The sequence below is a fragment of the Sus scrofa genome, chromosome 5, assembly GCF_054392235.1.
Source record: "Sus scrofa isolate SSC_HxYL_T2T_F1_AM1 chromosome 5, Sscrofa_HxYL_maternal_Yorkshire_Landrace_v2.0, whole genome shotgun sequence".
In the NCBI taxonomy this organism is placed as follows: Eukaryota; Metazoa; Chordata; class Mammalia; order Artiodactyla; family Suidae; genus Sus; species Sus scrofa.
In genome coordinates this window covers 109232636-109257547 of record NC_139387.1, presented here as the reverse complement: position 1 = coordinate 109257547, position 24912 = coordinate 109232636, and the positions used below count along the sequence as shown (strand labels likewise).

Here is a 24912-nt window from a genome sequence, read left to right as displayed (position 1 = left end):
GGTAGGAGAAAATCCATCTCCCTGCCTTTTCCGACTGCCAGAGGTCACCCACATTCCCTGGCTAATGGTCCCTTCCTCCGTCTTCAAAATCAGCAGCACAAGAATCTTCAAATCTCTGATTCTGGAACTCCTGCCTATGTTTTTCACTTAGAAGGACCATAAGTGATGACGCAGGGATCCATTCAGATAACCTAGGATAAACGCACTGTTTCAAGATCCTTAATCACATGTGCAAAGTTCTTTCTGATTTGTAAGGTAACACATTCACAGGTTCCAGGGATAAGAATGTGGACATTTTTGAGGCGTTAATCTTCTGCCTACCACAAAGTCTAAGATAAAACATCAGAAGCAGAATTGACTTTGACTTAATTCTAATGCACCAGTTTATCTTCAGGTTAAATGATATGTGAGATTAATTCATTAAGTAGAAGATGAAAATAACATTTTTAATGGACAGTTTTTACATTAGTCTATTATTTTCTATTTCAAGGTCCCTAAGTTAAATGTTAAAATTCATGCTGTAAAATTCCATTTAATGATAGTTGGGTAGCAATAAACTGAGAGCTTTCTGCTGGTAGCAATATTTCAATGAGCCTATTTTTGATTGAAACTGTATTTTATATTAAAGAAATGACTCTTGGCAGCATCTTATGCTATTTTTTATTTTCTCCATTTTTTCTCAAATGTAAAAAGTCCTATTTAAATAGGCTTCAGAGCAAGACAAGGGTTTTTCCTTTGTTTACATTTATGAGGCGCACATTTTAACATAAAAATGTGAAAATATGTTAGAATTTCTCCTACTAGTCCATCTATAGTTTTCCTTTTTAAAACTGAAGGGATAATGAACATAACTTCTGCGAAGATTCCGTGAAATCACGTACGTAAAGATGTAACACAGCTACTGGCTCATGACAAGGTCTTCAATAAAATTTTAGTGCAAGCCAAAGCAGACTTCATGAGATTGCCTCACTAGTAACAAAACGTATTTCTATAAGTATTACAAAGTAGTAAGACCGTGGATGGTATTTCTTATTAAACTTACCAAGTTCTAAATATTGAGTTGCTCTACAAAACAGAATAAAATGGTCAGCATTAAAATTCAACTCAACTGCCTTTCATTGACGATGGTGTATCATCATCCCTTCACTCCAGTTTTCAGATGGGTACACAAAATTAATGCATTAAAGCTTTTTTTTTTTTTTTATTCTATCTAAAGGTACCAGTAAATTGTGAGAGAATGTTTGCTTGTTTCATATACTCAATAAAGCAGAGTCAAAGTTAAAATTAAGCTCTTCAGAAGAGCAACTGAAAGTGAAGCTAGAAGACAGCTGCACCATAAGAAATAGAAGCCAAAAATGTTTTTTTCCAGTGGTTATAATTCACTTTCAAGTTGCACGAATTTCAAATTTCTTCCTGTAATCCTTGTTCCTATCTCTTTAACTCTTTTTATATAGTGTTCCTGTGCTTTCACTGCCTGTCTTCCTTTGTAAAGTGGTCAAATGATCTCTGTCTTATCCAAGTAATTTAAGAGACTTTTATGTGGCTCTCTGAGAGACTATCACACAAGTCTGACTAGGAGAATAAATTACGAGGTTCAAAATGAAGGGTCATTATCGATACTGCCTTGCCTGCAATGAATACCGAGGCCCCCTCATTCACGCAGCAAGGTTTTCACTAGCTCCAAAGAGGTAGGCTCTTTCAAAGGCACTACTATATCATTGGTTACACACACTTACTTTACTTTTTTCCATTGCTTAATGAGATTAGAGAACTATAAGGAAACAGGGCTTATCTATAACTTCCACACCAATCTGTCTTTGACTGAAAACACAATTCAGAAGACACGGCTTTACGCATCCTCAGGTTAACACCCAGCCACCTTTCAGGAGCTAGAATAATATGCCTGGTAAGTGTTCTCCGTGATACAGCTAAATGCAAAGGGAGCCAAGAGTGGGTTTTCTCAATTTTGAAGAAAAGTTAATTTTTAAGTGTTTCTCCATTGTCCAGGTACTCCTGACTTGTGTTCAGCAATCGTTGATATTAATGATGTTTATGTAGCAAGTAGAAAATAGCATTTTTTCTTACAATTTCAGGGCGCAATGTCTTTTTTGATTGCAACAGGCAAATCTAATTACTACTTCTGATTAATCTCAATAGTTGAATGATTACTTTCCAGGCAAACTGAAATCCTCTGTGTTTCTATGAGAGCTAATTTTTTCTTACAAGCACGTGTGAAGGGGAGGCTAAATAAGAAAACAGAGTTATTTTAGTAGCTGGACAACTCATAATAGGAAAAGCAGCTCTGAGTATCTTTGTTTGTACACACTTTATTAAATAGAGCCTGCAAATTCGAAGTCTCTGCCCTTAACTAAAAACTCTTTCTTCCTCCTCTCCATTTCTGAGCACATCCACCTCACTCCTCTCCGAGGAGTTAAACACCTCTTTTTATGTGTCTTATGTCCCTAAATGTACTCTGAGCTGGGTCAGCCGCAACAGAAACCTATGCCTTGAATATCAAAAAATAGGTATTTTTATGTGAATTCTTATATGCGCTGATGCCATTCTAAGGTTTTTCAGTCTCTTAACTCAGTCTTGAAAGGAGATGAAATGAGTGCCACCATGAGCTTCACTTTACAGAGAAGAAAACACAAATTCCAAAGAGTTCGGGAACCTGGCCCGTCACACAGCCTGTGAGTGGCCAAGCCTGAATCAAGGCTGCTTTTATAACAATGGCCCTGCCTTCAGAGACCAAGTGGGAAAACCTCCCCACGCTCAGCTTTCAGAGCACCAAGTCCTTCTTCCTAACCTTCACTACTGCTATGATTTTACGTTTGTTTTTCTGTTGATTTGATTAATGGCCCCCCACTTCAACTGAGCCTGGGACATATTAATAGTACCTGCAGTATTTGATAGATGTGTAATAGAAGCTAATATTTATTAGGGTTTGCCACGTGCCAAGCACTACATCTGACTCTCCAAGAGGACTATGAGATACCTTCCAATTTACTTCCACTGCTGAGATGAGGATACTGAGACAGAGAGGTTCGCCAACTCACCCAAGGTCACACAGCTAGTAAATGATGGAGCCAGTTCTCCAACTCAGAGCTCCAACTCCAGAAATGAAGGAATGGATTCAAGAAAACCTAGCTTGGAGAGCCCAGAAAAGCCACAGGGAGGAGATGGCATGTGACATACCTGGAAGGGCGCAGTGGAAACGATAGAAACACTCTGGGAGGAAGACATGGATGAAGCCACGCAGAACAGACTGCTCAGAGCACAATAATATGAATGAAAGAGTGAATAGCTCTGTGAGCATGAACACCGTGAATTTAAAGGTTTTGCCTATGTTTCCTTACTAACAGAACCTGCCCTTTTTTTTTTTTTTTCTTTCAGTGCCACCGTGGGCCTTAATTGCCATAGCCATAGTTGCAGTCCTTTTAGTCCTGACCTGTTGCTTTTGCATCTGTAAGAAATGCTTGTTCAAAAAGAAAAACAAGAAGAAGGGAAAGGAAAAGGGAGGGAAGAACGCCATTAACATGAAAGATGTCAAAGACTTAGGGAAGAGCATGAAGGACCAGGTAATGGACTCACTTTCTATTTCTCCTGAGGTTATTTTATTGACAATTTAAAATAGACAGTTTGTTATTTTGTGCCAGAAAAATACAGAAATGAGCAGTGTCTGGACAGGCGTCACTGCTGTAGAAACGCTTTCCAATCTGTCCCTCAATACTCACCATCCCTAAGTACAGTGGGAGTATTTGGTAAGGAGTTTCAGCCTCCTGAGCGTATAAACCCGGAGAGCGCGGCCCTGACCCTCAGGGCCGTCCGGGTAAGCCCGGCCGATTGGAATGATGCCCGAGTGTGTTTATTACATCCGTGCGGCTGGTCTTCACTGTGTCTCGAGTTAGAGAAACCAAGTAGGGAGCGTCTGAGCGTTTTCCCTCCTGGGCAGGACATTTTTTTAACACCATCACTCATCACTGTTAAAGAATAAGACTTAGAGCTGTTTCTCACATGTGATGGAATGTACTATCCCTAAACCACCATCCAGCTCCATTATTAGTGCTTAGAAATAATGAGTTATGCAAGGGAAGAGAGAGAAATGCCAATGGGTTCTAAAGAACAGGGTAGACTTTCCAGGCAAAACTCTTATTATTTCTTCACTCAGGGACAGTTAGAACCATGATGTGGGTTATGAAATCCACCTGGCTGGTTTTCTTCCCAAGCCCCAAGCAGCAGTCTGGATGTCCTTTATACTGTGTCTGTTTTGCCTAAATGCACAGGCTGATCTGGTTCAGAATGAAGTCTACTATTAATAATTAAATGCCTCTTCATTTCTTTTTTGAAATCGTATTCATTTTGGATATCTCTAAAGAACAGTTATTTCATGTAAAAATGTAAAAATTTTTCAGAGAACTAACATTTTCAATGATCGAGGTTTACCTTCAAATAATTCAAAAGTTCTATTTAGTCCCTAAGAGCAATAGATATAGGCAGTTTTATAAACTGTTATTGTAGGCTTACTATTAATTGAACCTTTAAATATGTAAATCTCCTTAAGAACAGTTTAGCTAAGGAAAGCAGTTCTAGTACATTTGCATCGGTATCCACATACTCAGGGTACTAATCCCTCTCCCCAGCTTGAATTTTAAACGCTTCCCTCAAAGACACTGTAATGCCTACTGACAGCAATTTCACACTGGCCCATTTTTCGCTTACACTTTTGCTTGCTTTCAGGGCTGTAGGATGAACGCAATGCTTATACTCACCCTCAGAGGTTTGTCCTGAGCTCAGCTCAACAAGGGTTATGTTTTTCTCTGAATTTTTAATCACAGCCAAAGAACAGTCGCCAATGTTCAACCATAGATGTCCAGTACAGATTGTTTCTTTTCGGTTGTTACAGGGAACCGAAGGTTTAAATTACGGCTTGCTTTATGTCATCATTTTCTGTAACAAGTGGGACTTGATACAGATCTCTGTACACGACAGGGGTGGGAGATTAAGTGTAGAAACAATCTCCTAGACAGACATGTGTGGACCAAATAATTTGTAGGTGCATTTCAACTATGTCTGTGAAACAAATTGCAAATATATGGATGATCATTTCCATAACCACAATAAAATCCAAATGTGGTTTTCATTTATACCAGAAGGAACCATTAAAAGCACTAAATACTGTTACATGATTACCTACAGCATTTCTTCCTAGGACGAGTAATTTTATTTTTCTTCGTGAAATTTGTTCTGTATGACGTAAGGCTGTACTTTAAAGCACAGTGGTGTTTATTACCCGTTATCAGCTGGATAAATGACCAAGATCTCAAAAATAGTAAATAGAGAGGGTAGACAGTGGTCAATTTTCCATTGATCACGAATACCTTTGTGTGGGAAGGGAAGAGAAAGAGTCAAACAGGGAAAAATGCTACGAAGTTGGCAGTAGTTTATAGCAATTTGTTATAACAACACAGCATTTAGGATTTCCAAAACCTAAAAAGGTGTTTTTAATATTAAGGAGATCATTTTATCTATGTTGGATCTTATAGGTCTTATTTTAACTTAGGAATAATTAAACGTCCAGAATAAAATATAACTGGGACAAGTGAAGACTGGCCCCATTGGTAAACAGCTATAGAACAATAGTTTGTGCTACTCTTTAAGGAGACAAAAGTAGGTGCCAGATCTCTCTCATTTTATGAGGGGCAAGGAGAAGGAAGCAAAATAGAACGGACACGTTTTAAAACGCTGCGTCCCACGGTGATCCTCTGATCATCCAACTTCAAAACAGCCCAGTAAAATTATCCCTTAATTATATTTTCAAGCCATTTAAACAGAATGCCGATGTGACTATGAGGAAGGCAATAAAGATGGTCTCTGCCTCTCTCGTTCTGAAATTGGACGCATATAAGAGGCATTTTAGATACAGTTTCTTAAGATGCATAGGCTCTAGGGAAATCAGTGAGTTTTTACCATTTCACTCCATGTAAGAAAGCACAGAAATTCAGATTTCAATGTTCCTGGCTGTATGTCTCGATGGTTTTGACGCTTATGTCTCTGTGGTAAGATTTTATAATCAAGAAAGAATTCTTCAAGTTCTCCTCGTGGAGCAGTGGAAATGAATCTCACTAAGAACCATGGGGTTGAGGGTTTGATCCCTGGCCTAGCTCAGTGGGTTAAGGATCTGCCGTTGCTGTGGCTCTGGTGTAGGCCAGCAGCTGTTGCTCCAGTTAGACCCCGAGCTTGGGAACCTCCCTATGCCACAGGTGTGGCCCTAAAAAGATAAAAGCCAAAAAAAGAAAGAATTCTTAAGTATTCTTCAATGACAACAAATTGGTAAGAATAGACAGTATATTTATTCAGCAAAGGATATTTATTTAAGGGTTTTTTAATGTTTTAAAAGATAAAAGCACTAAAAATACACAGAGGGGCAGTATCCCCTTGCAAAGTCAGAGGTCTGGAAAGGTCATTTCTCCATGGCTGTTACTGATGTGTGTGGATATTTAAATTTTTATTTCTTCCTTCTATGTCCTCCTTATCTGTGTTGTGTCTCATGACTGTTCTGGACTGTCCCTTGCGGTAGGTCTCCTCTGCTATCTAGACACCCCTCGTCAATGCTCAGATACATTCAGCGGCCTGGCAGCGGGGGCTCCACAGCTGAGGGTGTACCATTCTGACACACATCAAGAGGCTGAACTAAATTGATTTTTCTTTTTAAGATAAAGCGTTCTCATTTTAAACCTTACTAACCAATTAAATAGAACAGTATTAGAAAGCTCACATTTTAATGGGTGGCCCCAGAAAGAGAATTCAGTGACCTGCACTGCCCAAAGGTAGTACACCTTATCAATTCCGTAACTGAACAGTTTAACCTCGAATAAACAAACACTCCCTCTGATGGTTTTTCCAAGTACAACTGAGCACCTTCTCAATAGTGAATCAAGCTAGAAGTCTGTGCACTAAATTATTGAAATTTTAAACAAGGGCTGATGTACTCAACACAGCTTTTTTACTGCAATTTATTAAACTCTCAGAACTGCTGGGCTTGCATGCCTTTTCCTCTGCATTTTGTTCCTAGGTTGGGGTGGGGGAAGGTGCTGGGGGAGGGACTATTGCTCTTGAGATATTATAATAGCCACTGATTTAATAGGCCTGAATTTAACGTAATGGTACAGAAAATGTCTTGCTTAAGCTGAGCCTTTGGGACAAGAATAGACTTAATCACTTCAATGATGAATAGTGGCACTGAGAAATTATCAAAAATTTAGCCCTATTTCATGCCGAATAATTGCAGAGATGGTCCTGCAGCTTTTATTAGGGGAAAAAACCACTTAGGGAGAAGGAGATTTAATATCTCAGCTATTTCAGATTGCACTGAGCTGAAACATGATATGTAAATTGTCAGTTCTGAAGGAGATTTTGAAAAAGTATTTTAATCCATGAAAGTTTTTATTTTAATGAGGGAGTAATGCGCACATCTTTCAGACAAAAATATGCTTTAGTTTGCTCTTTTTCTTATTCATAAACAGCAACAGTCTCAAAGATTTGGAAACCAAACTTAGAGTTCCCAAAGGGGAAAAGTTCAAGGGTGGGATAAATTAGGAAGTTGGCATTCAAATATATACACTATTATATGTAAAAGAAGTAAGTCACAAGGACCTACTGTACAACACAGAGAAATCTACCTAATACTCTGCAATAACCTATACAGGGAAAGAATCTGAAAAAGAGTGGATATATGCATATGTCTACCTGATTCACTTGGCTGTACATGTGAAACTAACAATATTCTAAGTCAACTATACTCAAAAAAAATTTTAATAGTTTGCTATTTAAAAAAAACTAAAATCTTAGGAGAGACACATTATCTACGTTGCAACTTTCTAAACACATCTTTTCAGACAGTATTAAAGACTTACACACAGCTGAGGTTTTAAGAAGGCAATGTGGGAGTTCTTATTGTGGCGCAGCAGACATGAATCTGACTAGGAACCCTGAGATTGCAGGTCCGATCCCTGGCCTTGCTCCGTGGGTGAAGGATCCAGCGTTACGGTGAGCTGTGGTGTAGACTGCAGACACAGCTCAGATCCCATGTTGCTGTGGCTGTGGTGGAGGCCGGCAGCTGTAGCTCTGATTAGACCCCTAGCCTGGGAACCTCCATATGTTGCAGGTATGGTCCTAAAAAGCAAAAAAACAAAAAAGAAAGAAAGAAAAGCAAAAAACAAAGAAAATGTTCAAGTCCTCCAGTTCGACTCAGTAGTTTTTCCTTGTCACTTTACTATCACGTTTGTTACTGACACCCCTGGGTTTAAATAAGTGTGTTGTTTCCTGCCTTTGGCTATCAGTAAATCAACATTTTACCATTCAAGGAAACATTCAAATATCAACTCCAAATTAAATGGCACATGGAGTTCCCACTGTGGCTCAATGGATTAAGAATCCAACTAGTATCCACGAGGAAGCGGGTTCCATCCCTGGCCTCACTCAGTGGGTTAAGGATCCAGCACGGCCACAAGCTGCAGTGTAGGTCACAGATGCGGCTCGGATCCTGCATTGCTGTGGCTGTGGCCTAGGCCTGCAACTGCAGTTCCAATTTGACCCCTAATCTGGGAACTTTCATAGGCTACAGGTGCAGCTCTAAAAAGAAAAAAGAAAAAAAAATGGCAAATGGCTGCCTAGATTTGGAAAGGTTCCTGCGAAGGTACAATAACGATGATTTTCTATTTTCCAAAGTCATTGTACCCTTCTGAAATTTTTCAAGAAGCACAAAATGGGAGGCATCTCCAACCACAGCTCAGTTCTCTGTTAATACGATCTTTCTGCCCTATGAGTTCTGGTAAGATGATACCAAGTTAGTTTTTTAGAGTCAATTTAGAGTTAGATGGATAGAGCCAAACTGGAAAGTCTAGTCAGTGCAGAGACAGAGGGCGCTGTTTTGGATCCCCGCTGAGGGTCTCTGTGCAAATGAGTCACTGAACAGAAAATCTTTCTTTGAGCAGAGAAAAAAGGCCATGTAATCTGGGAGGAGAAGTTGGGGGTCGAGCTGTAGTCTGATGCCTCTGAAGCCTGGTTAAACCTCTTTCATTTGAGTTAAGAATTCTCACATTGAATTTGATCACTGACAAGAGTTAACATGCCTCTACTCCGTCAGAGAGATAAAGCAGCCTGCCATTGTTTTATCTTCAGTTTTGTGAAATTCTGCAGTCACGGTCAGACGTACACACAAGGCAGTGAAAATGCCATAGCCAAAACCTCGGAGCGAATATTTGCAGTATATAACCAGAGAATGGTTTAGACCACTAAAATACAAAGTCTCTACGATAGTAAGAGGCAAGCAAAATTAGCAAAGTTATATACAGGCAGGTCCCAGAAGGAAAAATACAAACGGTTCATACAAAGAGGTTTAAATTTTTCAACCTCGCTAGTGGTCAGAAAAATGGTACATTTTATCGTTTTTAATTTTGGATAATAACTACTTATAGATTTTTAGTTATCTTTTATAATTCTTTAAAGCCATAAGAATGTACACCCCGGAAATAAAATTTCTAGTATTTATAACCCTTCGAACCTTTGATTTTTGAGCAAAATTTTTGCACTTATTGGGAAATTACACTATATAATATTATTTTTAATAAAGAGGAACATTTGAATGCATCTGTGAAATAATGAGCTTTCTAGTATTTCAACTTCTAGGTTCTAAAGAACATTGGTTCAAGCAGAGTTCTGCAAGTTCAGTGCCATGGTTTTGCAAAATTAATTTTTATATAAATTTCAGTTTGACAAAATTGCCAATGTCACTCCTTTTGCCTTTTGATATCAAATAGACCCAGAAATCAATTTAATTCAGCCTAGCTTTCCGTGGAGCTGTTATAAAAATAAAACAATAAACTGAAACTGGAAGTGGGGTCAATTTTTCCCTAAACATGCATTTGCTGGTGGCATGTTTTTTTTCCTCTTTTTCCATAACCATTATAAATGTATACGCAAAACATAGGAAATTACAGTTTTCTGAGAATCACTTCCTCGACTGTCTTTTTCATAGGAAACAAGGCAAGAAAAGGCTATGCATTTCATGTTACTTAATCCACTGCATGTACCAAGATGTCTTACATGATGCTTAGCTTAGATCTCTTTCAACGACATGAATGTGAAAACTGGCCTGGTTAACAGCATGTTTATCATACCTCGGAAAGAAGCAGTTTTATCAGAGCCAAATAGAACACAGAGCTGACATTTTCCTTGCACCAACTTCACATATTTTGCTCGCAATATTCTGAGGGGCTTTTTCCATTGCTTCCATGTTGCTTGCTGATTGGGGGATAAAATTCCGTGCACAAATGGAATTTAAAAAAAATACGTAAGCAGCAGATGTGAATGTGTGTCAGACAAATGAAGAGATTTCCAGCATCTCAATGCTTGCTTCTAACAGCTTGCAAGTATAACCACAGACCCAGTTTAATTAGGGTTTTAATGAAAATTCCCTTGAATTCACATATAATCTGTTTCCCTACTCATAGGCCCTGAAGGATGATGATGCTGAAACCGGATTGACTGATGGGGAAGAAAAAGAAGAACCCAAAGAAGAGGAGAAACTGGGAAAACTTCAATATTCACTGGATTATGATTTCCAGAATAACCAGGTCGGGGGTGGGGGGGGAATGGCTTGTAATTCCATTGCGTTTTCTGAAATTACCAACTAGAAATTGAAAGAAGCTATTTTTTTCAAACATTCCCTTTGGTACGAGGGGAAAATGTAATTACCAGAGCTATTGATGAAATAATTTCTAGGTACAGGCGGTCCCCTACTTGCTAATTTAACTTCTGGTCATTAGAATGCACAGTACTCCGCCGATTACGTCTCCTTACGGCACTGACAGCAGGCCGGCAGAATACAAATCGCCTTGAAGCAGTCCGTCTGAAACTGAGAGCTCACAGCCCCAGGTCCCTCGCCCTGAGCCCTAGCGGTCCTCCTGAGAAGTCATGGATTTGGATCCAAACAGGGGCAGACGCCTTTGGGTTAGAACACCCTTTAAGCCAAGGTTCTGAAACGAAATCTAACCTTCTGAGAAAGAATCAAAGATGAAAAATTGGCTTTCCATGGATTTCAACAGAAAGAATGCCTTATGTGATGCTGGGTATAGGTTTCAACAGTTCCAGAAATGTAGGCAGACCTGCAACTTAATTTTTCGTGCCTTTGCTTGGCTGCCCGACAAGGCAGCTGGCGAAGAACTAAAGGTTCTATCAAAACAGGAATTCCTCCTTCCATTTCTCCAAAAGCCATGAAGTGCCACCTAGATGAATGCTAATATTAGCTACCTTTTATTAACTGCCTGTTACAGAGGTAGCTCAAAGACAAATGTTAAAAATCTCTCTACCTAAAAAGACCTTCTAGGATTCATGACTCTGATGAAAATGTCCCTTGACCTTCTGAACTATTAAAGAAAGGTCAAAGTTAAGTAAGATTTAGCCAAGCTGAAACCAGACTCAAGAATCTTTATGATATGGTTCTTTTCCCACCAGGAGAGCTTTAAATCTCTCCAGTTTGTTTTAAATCTCTCCAGTGTGATCAGTTCGCCGATCTTTCGGGGCAGGCAAGAACTTGATAGATGTACACACAGCTACTACTCCAGGCACCATGTGTTAATTATGTCCAGCTGGATGAGGAATAAACAATAAATAAATCAAACACCAACACTCAGCTTTGGTGACTCATGTTGGACATCAATAACACTGTGAGCTCTGAGCAACTGCAAAAATTCTGGGCTTTATTTAGGAATTGAAGGCTCAAATAACGTCTTCTCTTTCTCAAGTGTCTAGAGGGTTCCTTGTAAAGAACTATTGATATGCAACGCCATAGAACAAATACTTGTATTTCATGAGCTTCGTCACAGCCCTGGCTCCTTACTTTATAGTACATTCTAGAAAGCTTCATACTGGTTACAGATGCAGGCTTATAGGTATGGATTTGTATATATTTATAAGTATACCATTTCCAGTCAGTGACAGAGAGGTTTAAGCTCATTATTATCATGTCCACAAAAAAATGGATCAGGAGTTGACTGAGAGCAAAATTCCCTGTATTTGTATCTTTCAGGGCACGGCAAAGTCAACTTATGTTAACACATAACATGTCTTCACCCCAAAATGTAACCTGCCTGGACACATGTATTCAACATTTTCCAGTGAATTTGTTCTACTTGCATATTTTCCAGCACAAACCTAGTGGTATCTCATCCCGGGTAGTCATAAATTTTAAGATTCTCCATGGGCTTTGAGTACTTTAAGTATCATTTTTTAAAAGAGTATTTGTGAGGAAATGGCACTAAATGTTTCTTATTCAAATATAGCATAAAATGCATTTACTATTTCCTTTCTAGCCAACAAATTTTTTAAGTTATTTCATTCTGAGGATCTAGAATATTCTACGTGATAACATTTTAATAGTATGCATTTATTTTTCTAAATGCCCTCAGCTAATCTGATTTATAAAATGATTCCTGTGAGTCATGGAAGATAACGTCTGAGGAATTTTGTAGATAAGGCTATAATCAAATACATATATTTGCTTACCAACACTCAAAAGACCATCCTAAAAGTAGTCTAAGAAGCTTTTGTGCTAGAGAGAAATATGATGCTTAGCTCACAGGCGGAAGTCAGAGGGGCTTGGAAGAAATAATTCCACCTCTTATCAACAAAATACCCCCAAATCCTTCAAGTATAATAAGTGATCAAATTTGAAAGCGTTTGGGCCCTATCACTTTCCCTGCCCCCAAAGAAAAGTATTGTACTAAGTGAGGAGAGACTCTAATCTTGCTCATTCACATGGCTATCCAAAGGTAAATTCCAAATACCAGCTTAGCAAACCAAGTGACAAACTTATTGCTTTACTCATCATGTCTTTGTAATCTGATGTCTACTTTCGACACTCTTGGACCATCTGTCTACATTTCGTGTACCTATAATCCAGCACTCTTGTTGCCACTGCTGTACGATAAACAGAAACTGAAGCATTAAAATGGAAACAGCCATCTTTAAGGGTATTGGTCGAGGTTAAAAACTGAACCAATGAGCCAAAGTACACTTAGGCAGACAGGGGACCCGTTTTGTAGAAAATGGATGGGACTTTTTTAAGGAGGTGAATTGCTTTCCCATCCTATTGGCTACAAAGGCATAGTCTCCAAATTTTAGACCCTGACATGAAAAGCCATGATGTGACTGCATTTACTGAATGGTATCTACCTTGTGAATAGCATATACCTCAGTGAGTCCACCTCTGTTTCCCATATGGATCTAACCAGCCTGTTGACACAGAATGTCTGATGGCAGGGCATCAGAATCGTCCACTCACACCTTCTGTTTTCTTTGCAAAAACATGAGCAGGGCCAGCCAACACTGGCATTCATAATAAGAAATAGGAATGTATCACTGAGAAAAACAGATGTGAAGAAATGCAGAGATATCTTCAGTATTTGAAAAATCAGAAACTTAGTCAATTAGCATTAAAAACTCTAATTATAATCTCCCCTTCCTTTGAATGAAGCTAAAGCTATAGTTCTTTGACCCTGTACCCTATAGTTAAACACAAAGTTTAATATATAATAATGTTACTCTATGTTAAAACAAGTAGCCAGAACACAAGGTCAAATATGATAGAAACTTGAGTATCTTATTTTTATCTCAAAAAGCTACCCAATTTCTAAGAAATGTCTTTCTAGCTAGTCTGAGGCTTTGGTCCAAAATAAAAATTTCCTGCTTTATAATTACAGTCTTGTGATGGTTTAACAATTTATTTCCACTTACAAATCATGCCCTGGAAAGAGAAATAATGCACAAGAGCTTTTAGCAACTGCAAAGTTATTTGATTGCAGCCCTTTGGCAAATATGAATTCCGTATTTAACTGTAATCAGCAACCTTTTAAAAGCCTCTTTTGTGTTTAAAACCAGGCTTCCTAGAGCCTACATCTGTCATAATTGGGTTTCTGACGTCTTTGGAGCTCACTTCATTTGCCTTTTGTATTCAGATTCCTAAGAGAATAAAAGTTTGTTAAAATCAAAGAAGAAAAGGGAGACATCACGATATGCAGCTTCATGAACAAATCAATCTTTTCCAATACGTCCACCAACGCTGGTGTTTGCCTCTCGTTTCAGCTGCTTGTGGGAATCATCCAGGCTGCCGAGCTGCCCGCCCTAGACATGGGGGGCACGTCTGACCCCTATGTCAAAGTGTTTCTGCTGCCTGATAAAAAGAAGAAATTTGAGACAAAAGTCCACCGAAAGACCCTTAACCCTGTCTTCAATGAGCAGTTCACTTTCAAGGTATTTGTTCATACTAATGAACTTTTCCTCTGTTGGTTTCGATAACTAGCCTGATGGCATTCTGACATGCACAGAGATGTGCGTGGGACCAGCTGTTCAGCGACTCGAAGGACACTATTCGGAATATGCCAAGTTCTTATCCTCAGTACAGGGAGGCTTCTGTATTGCATTTAGATATGGGCCAAATAGGATTCAGCTCAGCTGTTTCAGAATAGAGTGTGGACTGGAGTAGAACTAGGATATCATTCCTACCTAAAAAGTGAGTTCAGCTTCAAGTGTTCCTTTAGATCTGATTGTTTCCCCATCTAAAATAAAGCCAAGTAATAAATAATGCTATTTTCAGCAACATGGATTGCCCTAGAGATTATCACACTGAGTGACGTTAAATCAGAGGAAAATATCATATGATATCTCTTATGGGCAGAATCTAATTTTTTAAAAAAATGATACAAAAGAACTTATTTAAAAAACAGAAAGAGGAGTTCCTGTTGTGGCACAATGGAAGCAAACCCGACTAGTATCAAAGAGGATGCAGGTTGATCCCCGGCCTCACTCAGTGGCTCAAGGATCCCGCTTTACCATGAGCCGTGGTGTAGGCCACAGACGCAGCTCGAATCCCAAGTTTCTGTGGCTGTGGCACAGGCCAGCAGCTGTAGTTCCAATTTAACCCCTAGGCTGGGAAGTTCCATATGCTGCAGGTGCAGCCCTAAAAAAGGCAGAAAGAAAAAAAGAAAAACAGAAGCAAACTTACAGATTTCAAAACGCATCTTCTGGTTACCATAGGTGAAATCACGGGGAGGAGGGAAGAAATGGGAGGTGCGGGTAACACATACACACGACTGTGTAAAACGGATGATTAATGAGAACCTACAGCACAGCACAAGAAAATCTGTTTGACGGTTTGTAGTAACCTACATGGGAAAAAAGAATCACTGTATTTATACGTATAACTGATTCACTTTGCCGTATATCTGAAACTGACAACATTTTAAGTCAACTACACAACAGTAAAATTAAATTTAAAAAATAAAATAAACCCCAAAGAATGATAAGCTTTTTCCAGATTTCCATGTTCCTGAAAATAAATCACAACCCCAGAATAAACTATCTGACATTATTTAAATGAGGCAAATAGATGTTATTCTCTTGGAAAATTCTCTGTGTACGAGCGCAATTTCAGCAGTCGAAAACATTCTCCTCAACCTTTTGATAAAATAGGAACCTGTGGTTTTTCTCCATCTCTAGCATTTTTCCTTTCCTCCCAGCTTATCCCTGCTATTCGTCTTGCTGAGACGCCTCAGTAGATAAGCAATAATCAAGAGGGATTCTGGTTGTATGAAAACTCAAGAAAATGTGCCTGGCAGGCCTCAAGCAGCTCTGCATATGCAAGTTCCGTAGTTCTCATCCTGAAGCCATGTATAGAAGCAATCTTTGGGTAGATAGCTTTAACGTGTGATTTTTTTTTAATGCATTACTTAAAACGATGCATGCCTGTGATGCCTGCAGGCGACTAACAATCGCCTGCCCACCAGTCAGCCTCAGGATTGCACACCCCTCGGGTTAGCAGACATGCTGGTATGAAATAAACGGATGCAAACAGGGCACGGGTCATTTTCATGAACCTTGTTTCCGGTTTTGTAAAAGACCACTGTCTGTCTATTCAATCTAAAATTTAATTTTTTCAGACCAAAAAATCCCTCATGTGTTAGCGCCAATCCTATTTAAAATCCCCACATTTCCAAACTCAGATCGTTAATTTACTAATCAGTAAAAACCTCTGGAACTACTCAGCTTATAAAACGCTAATCGCAGTGTCAGTATGCCACAGAATGTACAATGAAAATACACCAGAAATATATATGTATTGCAAAAGATAATCACCATCTTTCTATACGACTATTATTCATTTCAATGTAGATCAGCAGCTTCTAACCACAATTTAGTCAGCAGTCTTAGATTATTCAAAATATTGGGAGGCTTTGTTTTTTGCGTTATATGCATGTTATTTCTAACTAAATATATTGCCAATAATTTCTAGCAATTTCTGTGATAGCAAGAAGCGTACTCATTGAGGTTTTGAAATTTCTTATAAAATCTTATCAGGTTCCACTTTATTTCAGGAAGTTTGCTCAACCCATAATATTAGGATAGATTTAAGAAATATGCCACTATTTCTAGAGAACTAGTCATCTCTCCAGTAGGCCTTGTAGATTATACATCTTAAATGCCAACAGGCTACATGATACAGAAATGGAAGCAAGGTGGCATTTAAAGAGGCTTGGCTTTCACACTGACTTTAAATTCACTCGACGTGAACTTAACATGTCCCAAACTAAATGCTTCTTCCTTTCTCCAAAACAATGTCCACGTGAAAGAACGACTCATCATTCAAACAATAAACATTTATTAAGTGCCTACTGTGCGCCAGCACTGTGCTAGATGCTTTACACGTACTCCTTCAGCCCCCACCAGCCCCTGTGAAGTAGGCGCTATTATTCTCCCTGTTCGAGGGATGAAAAAGCTGAGGTTTATCTCCTTGGCCCAGGACCTTCAGCTGGAAAACGGGGAAACCCAGGCTCAGGCCTGCCTGACCCTGAGCTCAGGTTTTTTGACTGCTATCATTTCGGTACAATCACCAAAAAATAGATTACAGAAATAAGATGGGGCGTTCCTGTTGTGGCTCCGTGGTAACAAACCCAAGTACCTATGAGGACGAGGGTTTGATCCTCAGCCTTGCTCAGTGTCTCAAGGATCCAATGTTGCCACAAGCTGTGGTGTAGACCAGCAGCTCCAGCTCTGAATGGACCTCTAGCCAATGTGACCGCCTGTGTGGCCATAAAAAAAAAAATGCAGAAAAAGGAAAGAAAGAAGATAAAACTTATTTCTCCTTTCCAAATGGAGCTCTTTGAGTTAATTTTCCCTTCTAACATGGAAAATGCATTGCGCCTCATGTTTTCTTACTGTCTTTTCATCAGATTCCCAACAGGGAGAAAATAAAATCTCTTTGGAAAAACCAAAGTTTCGTGTATATATACAGTCAAATATTCTTCCTTCTTTCCTTCTTAATATAGGGAATTAATTAAGAAATGTTTGCTGGAGCATAAGACACCTGTTGACACTGATAAAATAATAGCAAGTGTCTGAAAATTGATCAAACCATCAGTACAAATCTACACAATTTCTTAATTGGGCATTTCTACCCAGTTACTGAAGTGTAGCTTACTTGGATTGCTCTGCTTTCCCTGAATATTAAAAATGTCACTAATAAACATCCCAACCCCTAGCATCTGTCGCAGATATGTTTGAACAGCTGGAGAATTCATTAGTTTTCGGCCTTTTGCCACCTCTCATCCTAAAGAGTGTCACATCTAAGAAAGAACTTCACGCTCTACATTATAATGCATCTCTGATATTCAAAACATCAATTTTCTAGTCAGCCTTTGTCAATCAGTAAATTATTTTAAGGAGCAGGTAGATTTCCTTCCAATCCTTGCAGACTCCGAGCATGCCTTTGCAGAAATACTGTTCCATTAAAGTGTGGCAGCCAAATGGCTTCAAAGAGTTAGCACAACTTTTGAAATAAATTATCTACCCCGGAGAAAGTTGCACCCCGATGACATAACTTATTATAACTGTAACAGAATATTCTACATGGAAAACTTATTTATATAGTCAAGTACAATTGGCTTGTTTTTTCCTTGCATTAATCTTAGAGTCTTCCTAGCATGACTAATAGTAGGAGATATTGTTATTAATACTAAGAGCTTCTAGAACCTTGGGATAAAGTGATAAATCACTCTACTAAGTCCCCATTTTCTCTCAAGTAATTTAAGCCTCAAGCCATTAGCCAAGTGATTCAATTTAAGACAAAAAAGGGTGGGGGGGGGCAGGTGGAGTTCCCACTGTGGCTCAGCGGAAACCAGCCAACCTGACTAGTATTCATGAGGACACAGGTTCGATCCCTGGCCTCACTCAGTAGGTTAAGGAGCCACTGTTGCCATGAGCTGTGGTGTAAGTCGCAGACGCAGCTTGGATCTGGCGTTGCTGCAATGAAGGCTGGCAGCTATAGCTCCAATTCGACCCCTAGCCTGGGAACTTCCCTATGCCACACATGCAGCCCTAAAAAGCAAAAGAAAAAAAAAAAAGTATAGACAGAAGAAAAGAAAAAAAAAGGCACAATTATCTCCCTGTTCTGTTTATCCCACGTAAATAATAAAACTAAACACTACGAACAAGCAATGTGTTTTAAGCATATTTGTGACCAGATGTTTTATCCTCATGGCTTCTCACTTAGGTGCCGTACTCGGAACTGGGTGGCAAAACTCTGGTGATGGCCGTGTATGATTTTGACCGTTTCTCCAAGCACGACATCATTGGGGAATTTAAAGTCCCCATGAACACAGTGGATTTTGGTCACGTAACTGAGGAATGGCGTGATCTACAAAGTGCCGAGAAGGAAGAGGTAAGAAAAACAGGAGCATTGCTAATGTGACAAGCTGTGCTTGCTAGTTGCTGCGTGCTAATAACCTATTGAGAGATGCTTTTTACAAAGGGTAACGTGGGCCTCCAGCTGCTGACAGCTGGCCAAAAAGGGTCAAGGGATTGCATAACCTCGTTCAAACGGATACAGGTCTTCTGAGTCTTACTGGAAAGAAAAGAGAGAGATGTGAGCAGGTCTGTAGATAAGTCCCCAGAGACTGAAACACACACACACACACACACACACACACAGTCTCTGCTTCTTTAACAAAAGAGTTGAAAGTGACCTTATTCTTTGTAAGTTTCCACCAAGATTTTATGTTTTCTACTTAGGTTATGTAGCTACTAAATAGCCATGAAGGGGTACTTTTTCCTTGCTTATTTCTGCATATCACAGACAGTTCTTTGTTTCTGCTAAAGATATAAGAGCACAATGGGTGAAATATCAAATAAAATTCACAAAGGCTGATATTAAATCCATTTTTTAAATGACACATCTTTATAGTATTCTGCACATTGTCCTTCCCCAGTTTTAATAGTTTAACCCAGGAATTTTCTGTGATTTAAAAAAGGGAAGTTCAATATCCTCAGTGCATTTAAGCTACATAATAATCAAATCTACTTGATTATGCTATGCTGGCCTGACACTAGCGTTTTTCTGTGTGAATGTCTCTGTAGACCAACACCAATAAAGCAAACAACTCCTAGCTTCTCTGAATTCCTCAAACAACTTCTTTTCCTGCCATTATTTTAGTCCTGACACGGGTTTATAATTACCGAAGGGATTGCCAACAGCCTGCGTCATTTAGAATCCCTGGACCCTAGGATTCTGTAAGCTGTGGTCACTCTGGGGCCACCAGGGAAATTAGAGACTGACCCAAGCCTTCAGACAAACTCTGAAGACCGTCACCTAGAAATCCTTTCATCCTAAGGTCTTCTGTGACCATTGCTACTAAGAGATTTTTAGAACAGGTTTATTACTATGCTGATATCAAATTTTATTGGTGTTCTGAAAGTATTACTCGGTCGTACAAAACGAGTCACAATTATCTGAGTTAAAGCTTTGCTTTTTCTTTGGAAGGAACTATGCAGAACTTAACCAAATAGTTTAGTCAAAATGAGACTAAACTTCTTAGATATTAAAATATACGTAGCCCCACTGTGGCTAGAACCACCCAAGGATCATAATTGAGTTTTTAAGAACTTTCATAAGTAGTTCTTCCCAATGAGTCGACCAATCTATATTAAAATCCAGCATCTGTATGGAAAACATTTATCATTTGATCGCAATGTTTTTTAATCATTTAACAAAATAATTTGTTCCAGTGAATTTTTATATTTTATTGATGTATTTGACTTTGTGTGAATTCCTTGTGGGGGGGGAGGTAAAGTGGGACCATAACAAGTATTTATTAACTATTAGGTGTCATTAATTGGCTCCTTGGTTGAGCATCCAGTTAGGACCCACCTGTGCTTCACAAGCCCACCTGTCTGGAGTGCATGGCTCCCACTCCACCTGGTTGCCATCAACCAGTATACAATTCCAAGCTGGCACCCTACTGGGGTTCTAAAAAGTTGGCGAATATTTTTGCCTGTGGTGGGAAGTGTAAGCCATCAAGCAATTTTCTTCTTTCAAAAATGCTTTGAATGTGGGCAGCAGTTGAGAATTGACACTAAGCTGCAAGTATGACTCTTGAATCTACAAGTTTATGTGGACGGCCCAAGCAGAATTAGACTTCTATTCTCACTCGCCTGCTCTCTCTCTTTCTTCTACTATGTTCTTCCTCCATGTCTCTTCTTCGGAAGATTTTTTTTGTCATCCAGTTTATTCAAAAGATTTGTGCTATATTCCTGCATTCCTGGAACTATGCCAGGTATTAAAAAAAAAAAAAAAACGAGGAAGATAGACCCTGTCCTGCGTTCATGGATTTTAGTGCCGCCTCATTGTCCTCCCACACTCTAGTCTTTGCCTTGCTACTGCCAGCTAGACTGGTTCCTGGAAAAAGGCTTGCTTTCCAGTTCATATACTCCTGAGTGTCGATCCTACTATCCATTTACCAGCTCAGAGACCTTGGACGAGCTCGCTGAAATTCATTTGTTTTTATCTAGAAAATGGTCTGACATTATCTTACCTTACCAACTAAATAGGATAAAGTGCCCAGGGTTGAGCTTGCTGTGTGGCGTGTTCCATAACCCGAGCTCTCGCGTTCTTTCTTCCCGACCAGTCACGTCTGTGCTCTTTCTCCTGCTGGCATCTCCTAGTTGTTCTGCTCATCTTCCCCTTCATCTATTTCTCTGTTCTTTTTCTCACCACCGTTGTACTTTTTGAATGTCTCTGGAGGTTTTTAATGGGAAATAATTCCATAACAGCATTTTTAAACTCTGGAGCCTTTCCTCTTTGATATCTACTTGGTAGTAATTTTTGGTTTTCAGATGACTTTCCTTTTACCATGATTTAGGAGACCTTATAAAATAGATGTCTAGCTTACCAGGTATCTCTGGATGATTAGATTCAGGTATAAATTTTCCCATGATAAATGAAATTATTCCAATTATATTTTATGTCTAAGGAATTACTTATTTTCACTGGCATGTGCTCTCCTTTCATCTTACTGTTCATTAACCGGAGAAAATTAGTTGTATGCGTAAGGTCAAGTCAGACTGACTTCAGTTCTCGTGGTTTTAAACAATTTTTGTCCATTTTACATGAGCAATTTTATGATTTTTGTTTTCCTTTCCTCTGAAGTGTTAAATCTTGTTTTTAATGTCATGATGAGTGAAAGATACCAAAGAAGCTGAGGAAAAGGCATTGAAGAGAGAAGTGTGAAATCTAGAAACCGAGTTGGTAAATCACAGTGGTCTTACATGGAGAGACTTGGATTTAAACAGGTTCAATCCAACCCACGAGGGCCCATCCCTGGCTTTTTGATAACATGGAGTAGGGCTTTGTTGTTTAAAATTTAAAACATAAAAGTCATAAGATGACCAAGCAATTATGTAAGTTGAAGAATTATGTTAATTATGTAAGTTAAAGAGTTATGTGTTATTTTAGTGATCAATTAAATATGCAAGCAATTGGGGGGGGGATGGAAAGCAGCCTTATCTGAAAGTCACTAAGCACAAGTTTGAAACACAGGGGGTGTTGAAGAGAGAAATTATGCCAGAAGAGCCCCAACTGGCATAAAACCCACTGTTAGATGCTAGCCCCTGGAGAAACATCTCTCCGTGGAGGCTTTCCTTCTGACTTGATGGCGTTCCTCTAACACAGTCTGAGCCACTTCCTAGTTCAGGTTCACTTGCCTTTTTGTATGTGGCTGATCACCGGCTCTCCTCCCACCTCCCCAGCAGGTAAAGATGCAATCCGACCTCTCAAGGCAGCTAAACCTTTCTCTTCCCTTTGTTTCTTTGAAACAGAAATCCTTTGAGTTTCAAGAGGTTACACATAAAACCGTTTTCTTAATTTTCCCCTTTTTCAGGTTAAGGCCTCAAAATCACCCTTTGTCATCAGTATAGACAGTTCTTCCTTTTGCAAAAGGCGTCTCATATGTATTGCCTCAGGCTGCCTGGTGAATTCTTGAGACTTTTCTCATTTTAATCATTCAAGAAATATTTATTTATGCTACCCATAAGTCAAACCTGAAGCCTCCCTTCAGAGTTTCTGAAAAACACACTCATTTAATATTTTCACTTCATTACTTCAAATGTTAGTATCAATAGCTCTATTTTCTTTAGTAAAATTTATTTATGGCCATTGCAGAAATTGTCTCAGCCCTGCACTCCAGCATCAAGTGTATCTTCAAAGCCTTTAGACCCTTTTCATTTCAGCTTTTTTCCTAACTTTTCATCCCTATGCCTTCTACGGCTACTTCTCATCTCTAAAAACAGATTAAGATAGAGTGAGTGGAATACAACTGAACTCCTTTTTTTAAGGAGTCTGTCTCATGACTTGACCACTGCTATTTTCTCTCCATTAGAGAATGTCCGTCACCTCTACTTTGTGCAGAATTCATTAAAGAATGATTTTTAAATGAGATTCTGGAATCCACTACAAATGGGGAAAAAAATGATTGCTGAATTAAAACAAGTTGGGACATAATTTAATTAGCACCCAAGCAGAAGGGAAGAGAAACTACTTTAGTGCCTTAATAGAAAATCAATTTTGCAAGAAAATTTCACATTTTAAGCCTAATTAGAAAAACATTTACTTCACAGAAGCATTTGGAGAATACATATTCAATCCAAAAACAAAAGTTGTTGTAGCTTCTGATCAGTAACGTGATTCTTTAGAATGGGTTAAAGTCATTATTCCTGTGTCATCTCCTTTGTCCAAGGATCATGAAAGAACTGACGCTGCTCTTAAGTACACTCAGTGGTCAGACAGTGACTCAGGCCCTCTAAGAATCTCTGCACAACAAATCGATGCCCTGAGTGGAAATCCTTATAAAAGGTTCACTGAGGGAACTTCAAAGATGGAGGCCAGTAAGCACCTTCCTTGCCCCTTACAATCTGTCACTTTCAGTAAGTGCAGCAAAGACACCCATTTTGATGCATAGCATTGCGGGAGGAACACTTCTTTATATCTGTTTCCTTGTTCATTGTGTATCTTCCCCACTGGACCGTAAGCAACCCTAGCTACTGTTCCCAACTGTGAAACCCAGTTTGATTACAGAGACCAGCACACAGTAGTTATACAAAAGTACTTTGAATGAATGAATGGGACAGAGGTGTTGATTACACCATGAAAGATATTTCAAAATTCCCATTTTAAAGTGCACACTGTAGCAACTGTGTTCTGCTTTGACAAATAAATCTAAAGTATTCTGACAACCTGTCAACAGACTATCTGAGCGCCAAACAATGAAAACGGTTTAGGACTCTTGTCTTTTCAGTCCTTTTATATAAAAAAGGAGGCAGTATAGACGCTTAGCAAAATCATTGTTTTGTTGATGGTCATGAAAATGATGAGTTTCTCTTGCTGACTTTGGGGGGTGGGGTGGTAAAGGCTTATTTGGTATCTCTTTCCTCTCTCTAACCTTTTTATCCTGTTTCCTTGCTGCACAGAGAGCTTGTGGCTCAGCTTAATTTAACTTTAAATAAAAGTTAAGATTAAGTTAAAGCTCTGATTTAAGCCTCTGCTGGCAGCATGGAAATTTACCCAGAGGGAAATGGGAAAGAATCAAGTCCAAGGAAAACTACAAGAACATAAACAAAAATATAAGTTTACTGAATCTAGAATATTTGTTCCTGGTCATATTTATAATAGATGTATTATAAAATAATTCAATAATATTATAAGACTGTGATGTATTTTAGTATGCTTCATATCTATGTGTCCATTTTGTGGTGCTTGCAACATAATAATTTCCCTTTAAATGAACATCAAAGTAGGGCTGCATCTGATTTTTTTTATAAGTCTTTGTCCATAGCTATGGTTTACTTGCATGAGGTTTTGGTCAGAATTTCAATCATCAATTATAACTGTATTGCTATGCATAATAAATATTGTCTGCTTCATGGTATGATTTCGAAAAACATTATAGGGAAGAGCAGATAATCTGAAATATCCTCTAGTGGGTAGGACTATAATTTGATTGCCTTTATAGTTAAAAAGACTTTGTAGGCACAGATGGATGAAGCCAAAACCTCACTTCAGAGATTCTAAATGAAAACTTGCTATCATTTGCTGACTAAAATAAAAACCACCTGAGATCAGTGAGTTTCCGTTTTATTTTGGGACTTACTGGTGATTATACCCCAAAGACATCCTCTCAGAGAGCTCTGAGCAACTGTCCGGGGGACATAAGGATGGAGGTTAGTATACATGTGATTTTGCAATCAAACACACGTCTCTATAGAAGGTCCCTGCTAGCCAGGAGAAACAGATATCTTAGTTAATAGTTCAGTGCTTTAAGTATGGGAAGATCCAAGAATTGGGTTCATAAGATTTTCTCCTGTAGTCCCCCTTGTGGCTCAGCAGGTTAAGAATCTGACTAGTATCCATGGGGACACAGGTTCGATCCCTGGCCTCGCTCAGGGGGTTAAGGATCCAGCAAGCTGCGGCATAGGTCACAGGTACTGCTCAGATCCCACATTGCTGTGGTGTAAGCTCGCAGCTGCAGCTCT

General features: G+C 39.0%; 1 protein-coding gene across 5 annotated transcripts in view; it reads left to right on the top strand.

Annotated features, from left to right (window-relative positions):
• The window catches only part of SYT1 (synaptotagmin 1), a 521895-nt gene that overhangs the window by 371744 nt on the left and 125239 nt on the right, over positions 1 to 24912 (top strand). For 3 of the 5 annotated variants that reach the window (XM_084957784.1, XM_084957783.1, XM_084957782.1), the window contains 4 exons: positions 3394 to 3578; positions 10512 to 10634; positions 14143 to 14310; positions 18605 to 18772. In XM_084957784.1, coding sequence (XP_084813910.1) covers positions 3394 to 3578; positions 10512 to 10634; positions 14143 to 14310; positions 18605 to 18772 — 644 coding nt within the window. The remainder of the gene's footprint in view (positions 1 to 3393; positions 3579 to 10511; positions 10635 to 14142; positions 14311 to 18604; positions 18773 to 24912) is intronic. The other 2 variants (XM_084957786.1, XM_084957785.1) reach the window with 1 other exon arrangement.